At 28.7% G+C, this 19,004-nt stretch overlaps 2 protein-coding genes across 10 annotated transcripts in view; one reads left to right on the forward strand and one right to left on the reverse strand.

Annotated features, from left to right (window-relative positions):
• LOC100169406 overlaps window positions 1-1,489 on the forward strand; it is a 38,743-nt gene extending 37,254 nt beyond the window's left edge. The window contains exon 7 of the mRNA XM_001944272.5: window positions 436-1,489. Within this exon, the coding sequence (XP_001944307.2) occupies window positions 436-563 (128 nt within the window). The 3' untranslated portion in view covers window positions 564-1,489. The remainder of the gene's footprint in view (window positions 1-435) is intronic.
• A 1,835-nt stretch (window positions 1,490-3,324) lies between these two features.
• On the reverse strand, window positions 3,325-17,866 carry LOC100160517 (inward rectifier potassium channel 2). 9 transcript variants are annotated; one of them, XM_008190218.3, is made up of 6 exons: window positions 17,588-17,866; window positions 13,025-13,150; window positions 12,450-12,889; window positions 7,053-7,497; window positions 4,713-4,952; window positions 3,325-3,925 (listed from the first exon to the last, which is right to left on the reverse strand). In XM_008190218.3, the coding sequence occupies exons 3-6, from the start codon at window positions 12,746-12,748 to the stop codon at window positions 3,551-3,553; spliced, it is 1,359 nt and encodes a 452-aa protein (XP_008188440.1). In that variant the 5' UTR covers window positions 12,749-12,889; window positions 13,025-13,150; window positions 17,588-17,866; the 3' UTR covers window positions 3,325-3,550. The 9 variants fall into 9 exon arrangements, with proteins under 9 accessions (XP_008188440.1, XP_008188441.1, XP_029344076.1 ...); XM_008190219.3 differs by having other exon boundaries at window positions 17,766-17,861; XM_029488216.1 differs by having other exon boundaries at window positions 17,770-17,854.
• Between the last annotated feature and the right edge of the window lie 1,138 nt (window positions 17,867-19,004).

A 19,004-nucleotide genomic window follows, 5' to 3' on the forward strand; every position in this document is an offset into this window, starting at 1 on the left:
TTATCTACTATAGAATAAATGCTCAATGACACAATACGTTGGAAGGAAGTATAAATGTTTAATAGTGTACAAACTTATGGGCATAAACATCAAGGGCACTGTGTGAACTTATAGAAAACTAATAGGACTTAGTTCACAATTATTTAAAGTTGGTATTCAATAATAGGGAAATAGTGTAGCATGAAAATAATAATGAAATTAGATAGATCGTGTACACATTAACCTTGGACCGAAAATTAACCCGAACTTTTTCAAACACGTTGCGTCACGAAATTTGACCGACCTCTATAGTATTTTTAGCTAATATAGCACTCGTGAACATTAAATCATTAATTTAGGTTTTTTATGATACGCCTATTAAAAAAAACCATATGGCACTATCACTGTGTACGAACTATATACCAATGGATGATAATTATTTTTCATATTTTACAGTATATCCACAAAAACAACAATATGCTTACGCTGGATATCCTACACCAAATTCGTATCCATCGGGACCCTACTACCATGGACAACAACAACAACAACAACCACAATACGCCGGCCACTACAATTACTAGGCAAAAAGTCGTACAAGCTGTACCAGTCAGTTTAAATTATACATTTTTTTGTCCAGCCAATATATTATATAAATTCGACAAAAACCGAAGACGTTTATAGTTATATATTATATGCTTCCTTTGTAAAATTGGCTGGACATTAAAAATACTACTGTTTTACGACCGCACATTTCAATGAGATTTTTTATGAATAGGTACTCAACATATGTGTGATCCTAAAACAATAACTCGTAACTAATTTATATTATATACGTTTCTATAAGCTCATATATTATTATACTTGACAGAATATTCCACCTAAGTTGCTCAAAAAAAAAAAAATAATAATAATAATAATACATACATACATTTTTAACTAATATTATGTTATATTATCTGTTTGAACTTAGTACTAAGGATTTTTTTTTATTTTACAATTATTACTTTATTTTGTACAATTTTTATTTATGCATAATCGTTGTATATTTATTGAAATCCCATGTACCTACGCATTTTTAGGTCTAATAAAATAATTTGGAATGTTTAGTTTTTAATAAGTAAGTACTAATAATCTCAACATGATTAAAATACAATTTTTAGGCAAATTGTAGAAAATTTACATGAACATAAACGAGTTGATTTGTCCGAGTTAGAACCAGTTTAAGGATCTCCAGTCATTTTTATTATTATTTTTTTTTTTAAATTGTTTATTTGTGTTTTTAAACATTATGAGTTTGCCATACACAGATATTTCGTTAAATTCGTCGGAATCCGGCAATTTATTCACAATAATATGTAATTAATAATATTTTCCAATAATTGTAATTGTATACAATTTTTTTCCATGTCATGCGTATTATAATTTGATATTTATTCTAATATTTTAAGAAATATTGGTGAGATGTACATTTTCATTTATTTTAAATAAATCATTCTTCAGACCACCATACTCGTACATTTGATTACCTATTGATTATTATGTTTACGGGAGTTTGATCATAATTAAAAAGGGAAAAATGTCAAATACATTTTGCAGTGAAACTATGTTCATGTAAAAATATATTGATTTGCAAATACATATTTTGGCATTACCAAAGAACACCAGATATGAAATAATCATGACTGCTGTCCAAAAAAGTAATTGGTGTGATTTAATAATTATTATTATTTGAACGAACATAATATATTGTGTGAACAATTATTAATGATTGTATATTTTTTTGCATTTTTATAAAACGAATACGGATTAATGCAGACATTTGATTGAATCAAGACATAATATGCAAAATATGTACAAAAATAAAAAAAATGACGTACCTAGATATGACTATAATAATATTATGAATTATTATTATATATTTTTTTTATTTATGATACAGCATCAATTTTATTACTAGGTTATAAGCTTGCAAAAAATAAAAAATTAGTAGTTACATATAACTAATACAATATTTTCTTTAGATTAAGTTGTACATATCATTATATCAATAAGTTTTAGAAATGTGATGATTTTGTTTATGTTATTTTGGATTGAGCTGAGGGCTACGAAGAGGTTGTCAGACATTTATAGGCTTTATCTGGTATCTATATGGTTTTGACAGTAGACAAGGAGGTGCTTCACTATGAGAATTTATATTATTGTGTATCAAAGTGGGAAATCGTAAAAAAAATTTCATAATGTATTTCTTCTTCAATATTTGAAATTGTAATTTATTCTATACATATTATATTTGTTCCTCGTCTACCAGATATTATATAAAATTTTTTTTTACATTGTAGATGGTCGACTGATAGTGATTTGATTTTTTTGATATAATATTTCCACGGTAGTTCATCGTTCCAAAAAAATCTTTTGATATTATATTTTATAATTGAACAGTTATACATATGTATTCAATATTTTTGTAACGGTGTTAATTGATTACCTACGTTTTTTTTCTCATAGACAATATTAATATTTTTTTCTTCATGAAATAATAATATTATATTGATAAACGGTGCTGGGCAGTTACCTTGCAGTTGACTGTACAATATAATATATATGTTGAGGTTAATGTGGCGGTGGATAGAGTTAGGGTTAGGGAGACTTTTAACTTCGCAAAAATCGTACTCTTTAAAATTAGTAGTATACACTAGCCAGTTAATAAGCTTACACCTGAAGTTGAATTAAAATGATTTCCTCCTTTAAAATTCTCAACTCACTAGTTCATAATATGTTTTATTACATACTTTTATTAGATTTAATCTTGTAATATGCATTTTATTTTATTAAGTTATGTATAGGAGTTATCGTGTTTTGAAGAAAATACAATTAATGTTTTATCTGTTATAATGATATTGTATTATTATAAAAACATATAATTGAAATATGTTTAACTAATCACTTATGATAAAATATTTTGTAGTGTAATCATTTATCAATTTACATTTTGGAGGAGCGGTTGCTAGATCCTGGGTTAAAAATATTGGTATTAATTGTGCAAAATCTACAATTAACTTAAATTAATAATAATCTGGGGTACCTACCTACTAGTTTAGAGATTTGAGATACTATTGAACACAAGGAGACACTCCACTATCGGCTGCGAGAACGACACGGCATATATCTAATGTTAAATATGTATTTAACTAATACATATAACCTATGTATGATTTAAGTTTAGATGGAACGTTATATAAATAGTATATAATACTAGTAAGTAGCAGTCTAAAAAGTATATCCTTTGCCGTTTTGAACAACTTTAAAATGTTATCTTTGTTTGGATAAATAATCAAAAAATAATTCTCGCTACAAAGATATATTGTTACATAAAAGTCATGATTATTAAATTAGAAAAATTGTATGTACAGCAATCATATATAAAAAAAAATAAATTGTGCCAATAATGTTGTTTAAATTTAACTAATAGGTAAAGATTTCACACTTTCAGAGTTATAAAAAATAAAAGTTGAAGAAAATCAAATAATATGTATGTTTGCATTATACTTAGGTGGTAACGATTAACGAATCATACTATGACTTTCGGCTCGTTGATCATCAAGTACGTTTCAAGATCTTTGGCACTGCACAGTGGCGTGTCGACATTGAACACGTCGTGGAACTGCGAGTAGTCGACTTCGTACATCAATTTCGTCTTGCAATATTTGACCAACGGGCGAAACCTGTGGCCCCATAGGACTTCTGACGCCATGTACGACGTCCGCGCCTGCGTAGTCTGCCCCGTAGACTCGGTGGTGCCCTCCAGGATCACGATCACTTCGAATCTCTCGTTCAACAGGTCCGCCGCACTTAGCCCGTATAGTGGACTGTCCTGGTCGATTTTATGTACGGCTACGGTCGGCCACATTAGGAATACGCGTTCGTCGTGGTCGTCTATGTTTATCTGAAATCGGAATGTTCTTTTAATGATAAAATTTGACGAAAACTGTCCAGCGTTGGCGCTTCTAATGGCGAGGAGGGCCTAAACCTCTCAGTTTATCTGTCAATTTTTATATACCAATTGTAACGAATTTAAATTTCTTGTATTAAAAAATATTCATGAATGTTTCAAAGATATCAAAATATTTTTCAGTAATTAAAAACTCCTATTTCTTGTATTTTTATAACAAATTGTTGTGTCTGATAAATATATTATACTTTTAGTCTTGTTTGTATTGTTTTATCAATAACTGAAGTTAGCCACACCATATTCTATTCTGTTATCTGCAGTGATTCGTAACAGCAAATATATAAATAATACATCTGTGGTCTTATCAAAGTAATTTTAGTCATTAATTTATGTCATATTATTCCTTGTACGGTATTTTTATTTCAACAACTCTTGATACATCGACATTTTGAATACCTTCTGTTACTCCTGATAAATCTAATATTTTTTATATGGGTGATATTGAAATTGGACCACAACTGCTTATAAATATAACTTGCATTTTGTAAATATGTACCTATTATTTCAAACATTTCTCCAAAAAGAATTTTATAGATGATGTTATATAATATTATACTCGACATACTTGAGAAATGTAAAAAAATACATGTAGGTATAATAATTATTATATATATTTTATTTTTATATTTTTCTTAACACAACTAAAAATATATTATACGTTATACCTACCTAAGTGAACCATTATATTTGCTCGTAAACGGGTTTCTTTCTAGTTGCTTACCTTCAAATTCGTAACATGTGGCGATAAAACTTCTCCTTCCGGCGTCACTCGGGATCTTATAAGTCTGGTCTGGATCGTGGTGCCGATCAGATGTGACTTTTCCCTCATGTCACCAACGCGGAACATAAGACACAGTTGCCCATCCCTTCGGCATATCACAGCGTTCTTGCTGAACATGATCGTTTGGCTGCGTTGTTTTGGACGTGCCATTTTTGTGAACACAATGCCCACCATGAACGCCTGCAAATAAATAGCATTAAGATACCGATCGGTTCTTTCGTCTGCGTAGGATAATACATTTATGGATACGGTTAATGACTTATGATAACCCATCCAACCTTCTCCATTTGCCTTAAAATTACTTATAAATTACATAAAACAAATAATTATTATACTATATTAATTATATAACCTAGACTATGTTTGATGTACCTACATGTACCTACATACATAGCACATATTGTATACATTTTTAAATTTGTTATTCTATATGTATCATAGTACAACCATTGGTAGGGATTAAATTAAAAAGTAGTTTAATTAAAAAGTTAATTTTGCTTAAACTTTATGACTAGGGCTGTAAATTTGTAAAAAAAAAATGCACTACTTTTAACTTATTCAAAAGTACCGATTTCTTAAGACGTTTACATTAGGTATAACGAATCAAATTTTGAATCTTTTATTTTGAATTTTTTTTTGCATTTTACTTATGAAATTTTTGAATTTATAAGTTTTTTTCAGGTTATAATATAGGTAAATTTTAAATTTTTTAATATGTTTTTCGATATTTTTTTAATTTTCTACTTATTCATTTTTGTATATATATTTTAAATTTTGATATTAATTTTCGGGATTTACAGTGCATTTTATATCGTATTTTTTAAGGTTTTTAATTTTTACTTTATCAAATTGACAGCCCTATGCGGTTATACCGCAGCGAAACTAGAAGTTTGATCATCGCTAGCATGGTGGCAAATTTTCTACGACCACTTTCCCGCGTAAAATAATTTCAAACGCGCGTTATTTGTTGTAAAATGTAAAAACAAAAGATTTTATATATCTATACAATCACAATGTACATTTAGTTAGGGTACTCAAAATTTTTTATATAATAGCTGAAATACAGCTGTTGTGTCGGCTATTAGTTTTATGAAAAATAAGCGTGACACAGATCACATAAACATTTGGGATATTGTGAAATCCATGGACTGCACGAAAACGACCACTATGCGAGCTATATGTCACTATGTCAAGCTTCTATTTTCGCTGGTCACACTATATACTCTAATGGCCCATTGTAGTAATATCTAGCTTGTATTCAGCTCATATAATCACCTATTATTTAATATATAAAACCAAAAGATATTTTTTGATCCAACAATTTAGTATATAATCACATGCAATTGCCTAAGCCATACAGTATGAATAGTACGCTACAGTATAAGTTATTATATTTTAAAGAAAAATAAAAATTCACAAACACTAGCATGACCGGCGACCAAGGTGGTAAATGGTAATGCAATAATCTAAATAACTTCATTTTAACTGAGCTGAATTATTAAAATTAAGATTATATAATATGTGTTATTTAATATAATGATCTAAATAGAATCTTTTGGTTCCTAATATTATAGAATTAAAACAAATAGGTTCTATCTATAGGTAGGTACATTAAAGTAAGTAAAATTAATGATAAGCAAAAAATGCTATCTCATAATAATTATGTAAATTATGCAATAATAATAATATGTTAGTACAATAATATTAATTATTGTAAATTTAGTAATTTTGTTTCTCGAGAAATATACATTTAATTCAGAATAAAATATTACTAAGAGAAAATTTAATATATTCACAACCAAAATGTTTCTCTCTGTAAAAATTCAACTGATTCCTAACTGAAATTGTTTACAATATCGTTTTGCTTGGAAAAGATCTAAATTACTAGAACTAACGCAGAATAACTTATTAAATATTTAGGTTTGATAATCATTAAAAATCTTAACGCATAAGTGTTTAACAGTTTGATGTTTAAAATATTGTTCTCTTGAAAAAATTGTTATTTTGAGATAGCGCCTTTTGGTTTTGAGTCTACGGATTTGGGTCATCGTAGTGAGTTTGGTTGTTTTCATCCAAGCAAAATTTGTATTTCGGGCCAAATACAAAGTTTAACCGAAATTGAATTTTATTTTTATCAAAAATTCAAAATCACTAAACATCAATGACAATAATATTATTATCATAACGTACCTAGGTATGTGTTCAAAATCAAAAATCAAAACCGTAACGGTTATTGATACGCCAAAATGCCAAACGGATCGTTTACAAGCGATAACGTACTTGGATCATCAAACCAGCGATGCTCTGGAAACAGAAAAACACTATGGCCTCGTGACATTCTTCCGTGACCATGCGGTAACCGAACCCCGTGGTGTGCTGCGTCTCCACGCTGAACAAGAAACTGGCCATGAACGTTTTCATGTTGATCACGCATGGCGACCACAACGGGTTGTCGATGTTCTCGGGCGTGAGGTCGCCGTGAGTGAAGGCGATCAGGTACCAGATGATGCCGAAAGCGAGCCAACTGAGCAGGAAACTCATGACAAACACGCACAGGGTCCATCGCCATCGCGCATCCACCAGTGTGGTGAACAGGTCCTGCAAGTACCGCCGCCGAAGTTTCGACACGTTTTCCAGGACGATGTTGCACTCGCCATTCTTGTACAACGCCCTCCGTTTGGCCTTTCTGTACACCGACGGTGATGACAGATGGGACTTTCTCGTACTGAAACAATAATGTCGAGATTTCGGACGATTATAAATTAATATAATAATTTAGTCACAATAATTTACAAATAGGTAAAAATGTCATCGTTATTTTATATTCGGATCATATTGATATTAAACTGCAGCATATTATAATATTATGGTTCCGGCATTCCTATCTTAACTATATGCCATGACAATGGAGGGAGAAACGATAATAATATGGTTCTCAATTGCACAGAAGCCTCTGATGAGCGTTAAAAAAACTGACATTTCAACAAGTCGAGTGAAAAGAAATTAACGGTGTTGCGGTTAACAATGGTATCGGTGATTGTGTTGGCTTAAGGTGGGTTTCCACTATACACGTTTTCCGTGTACACGAAAAATCTTCAGCTTTGCTCAAAAACACGGTATCGTGGTTAAACGTGTGGTAACTTAACCTAACCAACCAATCACAGCAAAGGATTTGTATGCACGTACACGCGTACGTGTATAGTGGAAACCCGTCTTTACAGATTTATATGGAATGCCGCATCTATATATTATTATGTTCAACATCAATGCGCGCATTACAATATACAGTAAAACTTTCATAGAACGAATTTTCATTTAACGAAATTTTCTGTTTAGTGAAATATTTTTGAGAACCAAACAAAATTAGAGTCAAATTTCATTAAAATTTTATGAATTTATTTCTCTAGAATACGAATTTTTTTCATTGCCCATGAGACTTCGAAAAATGAAAGTTTCACAGTATTATAATATAATATTCAATATTATCGTGGAATATCGATCACACCTAAAATCACAGCTAAAACAGTTGTATTTCCCGAGAATAATATCACACATAACTCGCGCGTGCTATTTATTACGTTGAGAATATTATTATGAACACTGCACAGTATTCACCAAATATGTCTATCTGCATACTAACAGTGTTTTGAGTATGATATGATAGATTAATGTATGTGGTCATTACGAAATAATATTAGATATATTGCCATGATTTCATTGGTTAACACATTAATAAATAATAACGTAGATTGCTCGCATTAAAATTTTAATATTTCTAAATATCACAGTTTAATTGTTTAATAATTACATTAAACCGTAAAAAACCTATTTGTCTATGTTGGTTTTAAATTTAAATATGTAATACAATTAATTTATCATTTTGAAATTTAAAAAATATATAATATTTTAATAGCTAGCTATATATAATATAATATTAGCTATAATATATTTAAATGATTTCGCAAAATTCAAATAAATATCTACAATCTGTCGAATTGGGATTATGTTTTAGTAATATTACAATGTATATGGCTATTAGAGGCATATTAGGTTTTCAATCATATATTAGCTGGAAGAAAAAGATGACGAGCGTGAAAATATTATTATAGCAGGATATCAGATAATTTCATCACATCTACCTACACCGCACACGAGTATACAAATAATATGTATAAAGCACATAGCCTAAGTTCAATATAAGATAATATTATACATGAGATATGAAATAGATTATATTATATTTTGATTTTACATTTAAAACTAACGATCGTTCATTGCCCATTGTGCACAATCTAAAAAATGTTTATTATGACTTTACATTTATCGGTTTTTTCCTCATCAGCAAAAATCCTCCACCCACTTGCGACGAATGTCACGCCAATCTTTCAGTTCAACAAATCATTCTAGATTGCACGAAGTACCGGGACATAAGAAACATTCTAGCAATACCTCTGAATATGGAAGAAGCACTCAACGAAAACAATATAACTAAAATAATTACTTTTTTAACGAAAACTAATTTCATAAACAAATTCTAACAATGTACAAATATTTTTTCGTAATCTTTAAGTCTTAATACGATTTGTAATTTTTTTTTTATGTTTAAATTGCTAATGGCATATCCGGGGAGCTGTAATGCAAATCGCGGTTCTCTTCCCGGTCGTCATTAATATGGAAAAAAAGGCTAATGACATGTGATGTTAAAGCTTTACTTCTAATAATAATAATGAAAAAAAATTGTCTGTTTGAGACAGTTTCATAACAAGTGATCCTAAAATGCAACAAATAAGTAATAACAAAATTGAAAATTGTATACTTTTCTTTATACTTTTTCGTCGTTATTTAAAGATCGTATCAAATTACAACCATACACTTTAATTTATGTGGACTTACTACATACAAATTATTACATAGTCGAGAGATTAACGCTAAACGCGTTTAATTAGGTTTTATGATTTATACTTACCTATATAGCATGATAATAAAAATATTAGTCGTACAGATAAAATATTAATGTACCGTTATAATCGATCTGGTTTGTTTAACCGGTTAAAACGAAAAGCGACTTATCGGTGTCACAGTGATTTATTTGCTCAGAATCTTCGTTCATACGTCTTTCCGATATTATCACGTTTTACAATTTTTTTTAATTTTCGTCAATTTAATTTATACGGGTAATAATATTTTATCAAACTAAACCGATTGCTACATTATAGTAATAATTATTTTAATTATTGGAATGATTGTAATTATATTTAATATAATAACGTTAAAACTGTACCAACGGATGATTATAGTATTTATTTTCTTGTGATTATCGCCATGATTAATACCAGATGATACCAAAAATATTGTTACAACCATACTAATTGTGTGCCTATTATGGTAGACTGTAACAATTAGATTAGACATTTATAAGAAAAATTATCTATTTTTATGTATGTAAAAACACGTAAGTATTTTAAAAAAAAAGCTATATAGAAAAATATAAGATAAAATAAAAAATATTAATTAATTAATAAATTATAAAATATAAACTTAATTACGCAGGTATTAAAATTCTATATTAGCTTTTAAAAATGTTATTTTTCACTGAATTATTTTTAACTTTTTATTTTACAATCTATTATTCGATTTACAAAAACTGCAGTAAGTTTGTGTGATACTATAATGTATCTAATGAATAAAAAAGACATGTTTTGCAGAATGTAGTGTCATCCCCGTTAGAGTTCAGAAGACCTTTGATTACTTAATGAAATTATAACGAATATAATTCTTAAAACTTAAAAATTATTCCAATTAATATTCATTATATAAAATATCGAGAATTAATGTTAGTATTGCAGATTTAAATGATTTATTATTTGTTTTAATTCATATTTCGTAAGTTAAATACTGCATATAGGATACTAATGAGAACAATTTTTTTTTTTTAAAGCAATAGGTAAAATTTAAATATTTCTTCTCTACATTATTTTTGGTGCATCGTCCATTAAAACCATTTGTTTAGTAGTTATTGAAGATCTAAAATTCTAAACATAGATATAATAATTATGTGCTTGTAATATTTTTAATATGTTTATTACTATATAGAAATAATTTATATTGTTGTACTATAAAAATATTTTAAATGGATTTAGACATTTAGTACAACTATTAACTCTACATAATATGTATTAGAGATAACATTTACGACTAAATAATAATTACCATTATAAACGTCATAGTTTTCTATTATAAATAATCAGTATACCTACTTTGGACGAACTGCTTGTAACAGATTAATAATAATAATAATAATAATAATAATAATAATAATAATAATAATTGATGTGCTCAAGTACAAGTGCCTACAAATAAGTATAAATCTACGTACATTAAGACACAACTCTTTTTTATCATATTATATATTTTAAATGATCGTAGCACTTCTAGATTTTAATTCACCGTGGTTATAGCGATTGCGAATGATCGAGATGATTTTAAACTGTTATCCTCGAGATGATTGCCAACGAAAAATATCAGTTAACTTAGGTACTGGATATTTAAAAGTTGATAATCAATATTCATACAATTATAGGGAAATAAATTAAAACCTATAGGTAGCTGTGTACTAGTGTTAAAATTTAAAATTATTAAATCACTCGTCTTATAATATTAATATTGATTTCTGATTTGTTGTTCTTAATTATTTTTAATCCTATACTCTACCTATAGTCCTATACTACTATATTCAATTGGAATATAATAATATTATGAAGTGTGACGAAAAATAGTATTTGGGTTAGTAAAAAAACGACATTCAAAATAAGACGTTCACACACTTTAACATCTGAACTTTAAAGATAAGTCTCACGTGGGTTATACGGTTCAGTTGCATTCCATATTAGATATCAGCTATCGAATTTAAGAATAAACAGTGTCCTCTCAATCGACAACCGATTTGGTCTATCGACGTATGTGCTTTTTTTTCACAGCGTTTCTCTAATAATATATTAACGTAGGTAATAGATATTGTGTACTTTATGATGTGTTCGACTGGCTTCAAATTAAGTCCCATTTCACCAGCATGTACATTTGCCAATTTATGACCTTTCTCATTTACGTTATTTCATAGATAATTTGCGTGATTTTTCGAATTAGTTTTAATTTTTGTGGACATTATATTTTCTTCATGAATCAAAAAGTATTTATAAAAAATTTAAAAAAAAACACTCGCTTTATATCATAATTTTGTGAATGAACATTATATAATTTTATTTTATAGATAAGCTATGATTTTTAGGGACAATTAGTTTCTCAAAAATTCGAAAAAAACTGTTTACATCCTGGTGAAATTATGCGGAAATAAAAAAAACTAGCTTGATCAACTTTTCAATATACTTATAAACAATTTAGAGGATAACATTCCTGATTTTATGGGCTAGTTTTTAAATTTTGTGAATGATCATTCTTTTGGTAGATAAAAAAAAATTGTAAAACTTATAAAAACAACTTTTAATTAAAATCTAGCTGTCCACGAAAATCAAAATATATCCACAAAATAACGGTAAATTCGTAAATTCAGAAATGTATATTTTGGTGAAACTGACCTTTAAAATTTAAAGTTACAAAAATATAAGAATCGTTACGAACAAAACGTATAAAAATAATAATTATTAAATTGAGGCTTTGTACTTGTGTTTGGCTACTGAAACCGTGACTGGTTGTCCGTTGGACAAGATTGCAGGGGATTCGACATTGCCGGTGGCTGCGTCAGGGTTGGGAGACAGAAGTGCATCGTTGGACAGCGGAGACAGCAGAAGGGCGTCGCTTTGGTCGGCGTTGTGACGGTCATCGACGTTGCCATTATATCCGGTATTGGACATGTGCAACAAGTTTGGTCGCTTGACCCTGTTGGTCACCTGCGCCGACGGCGTTGTAGAAGGAGGTGGAAGTCTCGACGACGACGGTGGAGATGTGCTGTCCAAGTCCATATTCTGTTCGGGTACTATACCTCAGTCAGTCGAACTGTACTATTTGGAAAGAATACGAAAACCACTCCGACATAAATTTGTATTGAAGCAGGCAGTTATAATAATATGACGTGACGTGGCTCGGTTCGTCTTGGATGTCACCTAAGACACAAACAATATCCGTGGTAAAAGGAGAAATCAATAACACTTTTTATTAGATTGTACACAAAGCGCAAACCGTTTAAAACTGTTTGTTAAAAAAATTCAGTAAACATATTTTTTAAACAAGTAACCTACACCAACAATCATCGTTATCAGCGTCGCGGCGCCTACTCGAGACAAGATACGATTTGACTCGCGAGGTATGCGGAGGTTAACTCTGTCCCCTCTTCCCCTGACCGATGTAGATCACCGTGGCTGAAACTGCAACAGTGTTGGGCAAATAAATTCTATGCATAAACGGCGATTACAAAGATTACCTTCACATAATATTATAATATATTTATATAACTTTAATAAATAAATAACTTAAAATTAATTTAATTTTGCCATTATTTTTACAAGAGTCAAGAAGCAGTGCTTTGATTTCAACATATAGTACCTTATCTTTTAGATCATTTTTCGATTTTCTCAATAATTATTTAATGCCACGGGAAAAACCACCAAAAAATGATGAAAAACCGCTAAAAATGGGATTTTAATTTCTAATGCTTTGTTTATCACCACAGAGACGAATAAAAAAAAGTAGGTAAGTGGATGTCGCTCTGCTGTACAGTAGATTACAAGTGAGTCATTGTATAATGGATTGTATTAGAATTTAATTCATTGATATAATATCATTGTATTTGATTGTATTTGCATTGATTCCGAGTGGAGACGGTTTGTCAGTCTGGATATTTTATATTATTATTATTTATTTTATCATGTAAATTGAATTAATATTATAATATTATAAGTTTTTATTCATTTCTATGGTGATAAAAAAAGCGTAAGAAATTAAAATCCCATTTTTAACGTTTTTTTCGTAATTTTTCGGTGGTTTTTCCCGTGGCATTTAATAACTATTGAGAAAATGACCCCTCTAAAGTACCATCTTGATCCAATTTACTAAAAGATAAGATACTATATGCTGAAATCGAAGCACTCCTTCTTGTAGAAATTTTGTATACGGGATATATATAAAAAAAAAATAATAAATAAACATCATTGTAAAGCCAATAGCTTCCTCGCTCCGCTCAGAATCTAATAATAATATTATAATATTAATTGAACTTACAGGATATAATAAATAATAACGATATAAAATATCCAGACTGATAAACGGTCTCCACTCAGAATTGTTTTTCTTATACGATGATAAAATATCATTGAATTCAAGTTTAATACAATCAATTATACATTGACCACTTGTAACCTACTGTACAGCAGAGCGATATCCAACTACCCGCTTTTTTAATAATTATTCTTGTAAGTATTATGGGTGTTTTAAGGAATTTACTCAATGAATTTTAAATAAAATCATGGATAGATTTTATTGGCCCAACAGCCAACACTGCCAAAACTGTGACATGACTATGACGCAGGTGGCTGTAGATTATCTCGCGTGCCAATAAGTGGGATCATATTGATTATGTTTATAAATTATAAAAAGCACCTAGATCGAGTTATTAAATACGGTCTCTCGTCTACAACACTGTACCCGACTGAATAAAAGACGATTATTTGACATTTATCCGTATTAAACGACCTCGATACAAATTATTGAAATTATTATACCCACGCAGACTTTTACGTTTCATTATTATTCATTTATATTTGCATATTCATTATTCAAAGAATGGGATTTGACTATTTGAGAAAGAATGACTCTTTTAGCCTGTAGGTACAACCCAATTACAATGTCATAATATAATTTTATGTGATATTATGTGATGTTTAGAAATCTAAACTTTTTTTCAACACAAACCAACATTTATCTGGGTACCCTTGTAACCACTCCATAGATCTACTAAAATGTAAATAGTTATAAGTTATAGGCTGCTCTAAATATATGTTGTCATTAAAAAAATAAAAAAATAAAATTATAACGATAAAACTAGTAAAATTTATATATTTTTTTAGAAAAATTTTGTTTTTGAACACTAAATATGTAAATATATATTATGTTCAACGTTAATAGTTTTTGAAATAATGAGAGTCTACCTTAAATGGATAACCTGGTATAATATACCTAACCTTATTTGTCTGCAGACCACGTTAGACATTTTTGTGTTTAATTCAATTTTAATTTCAAATTAATCACCAACCGTGTTTGAAATTAAAACTCATGAAATCCAAGTACACATCCGTCTTTAAATTGTATGAACAGCCGTAAAATAGAATGATTTAAAAACAATTCAATGAAATTATTAATCTAATGAAGTAATGAATTAGAAGCCCGGTGCATCAAATTGCATTATGCTGCCCATTATTATACTGTATAGGTATACGTTTGCGAATAATAATAACACAAATACAATATAATTATGTGGTACGTGCCGCCTAAATGGCCTCGATCGTTAGGTCCGGAAATTAATCGCTGAATACCGGTCTGTAATTATAATTATGGTTTCCTGTACCAGTAAAAACGGTACATATATTGCCTCCAATGTTTCGTGTCATTGTATTGCTGCAACATACGTATTTAGATATTTATTATTGTTAATTTTTTTCTACTTTCCAAAGTTAACGGTTTATGAAAAACTACAGTGTGAGCTAATTGTAGGTATGTTTAAAACATAAAAATATAAAATATTTTTAAACATATTTTGAATATAAAAGTTTCTTTGAATATAGTTTAAACGATATAGTTATACTTATAATAATCCTCTCATTTATCGTAAATTAGCGTAGGTAAACTTTAGTGCAACGTAAATATTTGTAAAAAGCAAAAGTGTTTGGTTAAAAATAATACAACGTGTTTATTTGATATAAAAATAAAATATCATCAAATTTTAAACTAATTGAAAATACAACGGTCGGATCTTCCGACTTATGTGTAAGAATTTACATAAGTGACGTATTTTTGCTGTGCAAAAACTTAAATGTGGGAGTATTTTTTCGTGAAGGAACTTACATAGATATAATGTAACGGTTAACTTACCACTTTTCAAGTAAGAAGTAACCAGGTATCAACAAGTATGCGATATATAGATACAACATAGAAATGTTTTGTTTATTTATTCGGTGAGATGTTTAATAATTTATAACAAACAGTATTCGTATTAAGATTAAGAAATTCAGAATAAGCAATCACAAAAACATTTAATAGAATACAATAGTTCATTAAAAAGCAAGTAGTATAAGGACGTAAGATGGCGGAAAATTAAAATAAACTATTAAGCTGGAGGTTTTGTTAGAATTCAAATAAAACTAACCTGTGTTTGATGCTGATTTATACCTTTAACGTAGAATTGTTTTTTTTTGCTTCTAGTAAGTCATTGAAATGAAAATGAAAAAACCACAATTGTAAGAACATTTAGGTTCAAAGCCAAAGAAGGTAATGAAAATGTTTTAAATTAAATAAAAAAATTCTTAATTTTTTGAAGATGTTTATTTAGTGCTTATAACAGTTGATACACAAAATTAATATTTATTTTATCCTACATCACAATGCTATATTATGATATTATAGCATAAACAGACACACCTTCGTTGTGTTTAAACCATATTGTTTATATACCACTTTTATTATAACAAAATGCTGTAGGTATTTACGCATACTTAATAGTTAATAAATTATCTAAAAGATAGTTGCCGCCTTGCCGGTCTAGAAGTAAATTACTGAGGAAATAAAAAAATGACAAGATAATGATTAATGTAATAAACATAACGAACAATTAGGTACATAGACTTTGGATTTTGTAATTTTGTCAGAACTGAGAATGTGTTTAATTTATCGTTGATATACCTAATTACTATTTAGTCATTTATTTTATTATTATGTTAATTTAAAACTGTCTACGTAAATCTTATTACTTATAATATATACTTAATAATCAACAATTATAGGCTATAGCTTTTATTATTATTTTCTGTTTTTACAATATAATTAACATAAATCGATCAATATCATCACAAGAGTCTAGAACCTATTAGTATACACATTCCACATTCGAATAGAATGTCTAATAATATTTTAATATTTATATTCAACATCTAAGAACGTGGGTGTCGCTTTTTAGTATGGTCAAACAATAACTTCGGTTTTCTCGAATAGTAAACAGAAATAATGAACATGACATTAGTAAGCCGCGTTAATTTGTATACTTTGACAAACGTCTGCAGTTGTTTTGCGTGGTTTGTCTTTACTTGTATTCAAATCGTAATTTTAGAGGACGAATATCGAAAGTAATGACATTCAAACGATCTACAACTCTGTAAGTAGCAATACGAATAGAAAATAATATATAAGTACTGCGTTTGATAAATTTTGTCTGTAAATTTTGTATACAATTTTAATTTAACATAAATTTGAACAGTTGTATTAAAATATGTGTTTGAATAAACTACGGGTACATATTATTATGGTCTCTTGCGAAATTTGTAATTGTAGATTAAATTTAATCGTATTTTATTAGAAAGAATAAATTCTATACATTTGAATAATATTTTATTGCCATGTAGGTACCCTACTGTTCTAGCTTTTACACAATACTATAATATCGCATGTTTATAGTTTAAAATAGATCGAGCTATAAAATACAATTCATACTAAAACAAGATTTTGCTCACAACACACGTATTCTATCTAAAATAAATAATTGTTTGTATTTGTTTATAAGAAAAATATCCATAGTATAATAGCAGGTGAGTACTTACATTTCAAATCACGTAATTTGTTTTACACAGAAAACGACGTTTAAACGCAAGTCCTTTTACATATATATCTAGGCATTCAATTACTAGGACTATTTTTTAAAAATTATAATATATTTATAATTTGAGCGCGGGCAACAATTTTCTTTTACAAATATAACATATATTATTTTATATTCACCTACGATAAAAGACGTAACAGTTAGTCGACCGACAAGTACACGGACGGCATTCGGAGTCGACGCGTGTGCCGACGATGAATCAATCCGAATGACTGAAACTAGTTAGACTTATTGCACACATTGGGACCTTGTATTTGTATATGTGAATTATTACACTGTCATAACGACGTCGATGCGTACAATCATAATATTATGTTATCACGAACTAAGATTGCAGTTATCTTCATGTAGACGTTTAAATAAAACGTGTACCGATCATATAATATTTTTATTCGTCCGTTAATCGATTAATTTTAAATTGTATTGGAGGAAATTCGTTCTGAGATAGAACAAATTATCGAATATACAAGTGTACGGATTCAAAACGGTTGTATGTAAGTTGTAGGTAATGTGTAACTGGTACAAAATTGGACCACGACCAAAGAAATTAGCCTGAAAATGTATGTAGCCATACCGAATTATGATAGATATTAAAAGAATTAATCAATTAAAAAAAACCATTAGTTATTTATCACTTTTAATATTACAAAATGGGACATATTATATTTTGTTCAAACAAACATTTGAAGTGTACAATAAGAACAGTGAATACATATTATCTAAATTATGTTTGAGGTTTTTTCTGTTTAACATATTAATTGTATAAATATTTTATTTATATACTTCCATGACTTTTGTTAACAAAGTGAAATCGTGTTATTAATTTATTATACTAATCTGTACTCAGCTGTTTCTGTATTTCTCTGTAGTATGAATACCGAAACACTGAAGTGGATTATGGTGATGAATGTTAGTAATATAATAAATTAATTATATATTATGACTTTAGATAATATTTCGTTCGAAAAAGAATATTGAAATTCAGTACTATACTAGGTAGAATAGGTAGATTAATATGAACTGATTTTTGATGTAATGTTGTTTAACATTCAATATAATACCAAAGTTAATTTTGTACTCAACCAAAGATAAATTTGAGTTATAAACTTGAAATTTAATTTAGAAAAGTAGTAAAATCAATTGACTTATTATTATATTTAATGCATCTAGGTCCAGTCTTAAAAAAAATAATCTTAAAAGCTGATAATCTTAAAATCTGATAATCTGTAATAATCTAATAATCTATTTGTTATTTTTTTATTTATCTTTATACACGGACGTACATACGTATGTACGTCCGTGTCTTTATAACATCTAACAATTAATATAATGTTCTTGCAAGAAAAAAAAACAGTGCA

The sequence above is a fragment of the Acyrthosiphon pisum genome, chromosome A1, assembly GCF_005508785.2.
Source record: "Acyrthosiphon pisum isolate AL4f chromosome A1, pea_aphid_22Mar2018_4r6ur, whole genome shotgun sequence".
Taxonomy (NCBI): domain Eukaryota; kingdom Metazoa; phylum Arthropoda; class Insecta; order Hemiptera; family Aphididae; genus Acyrthosiphon; species Acyrthosiphon pisum.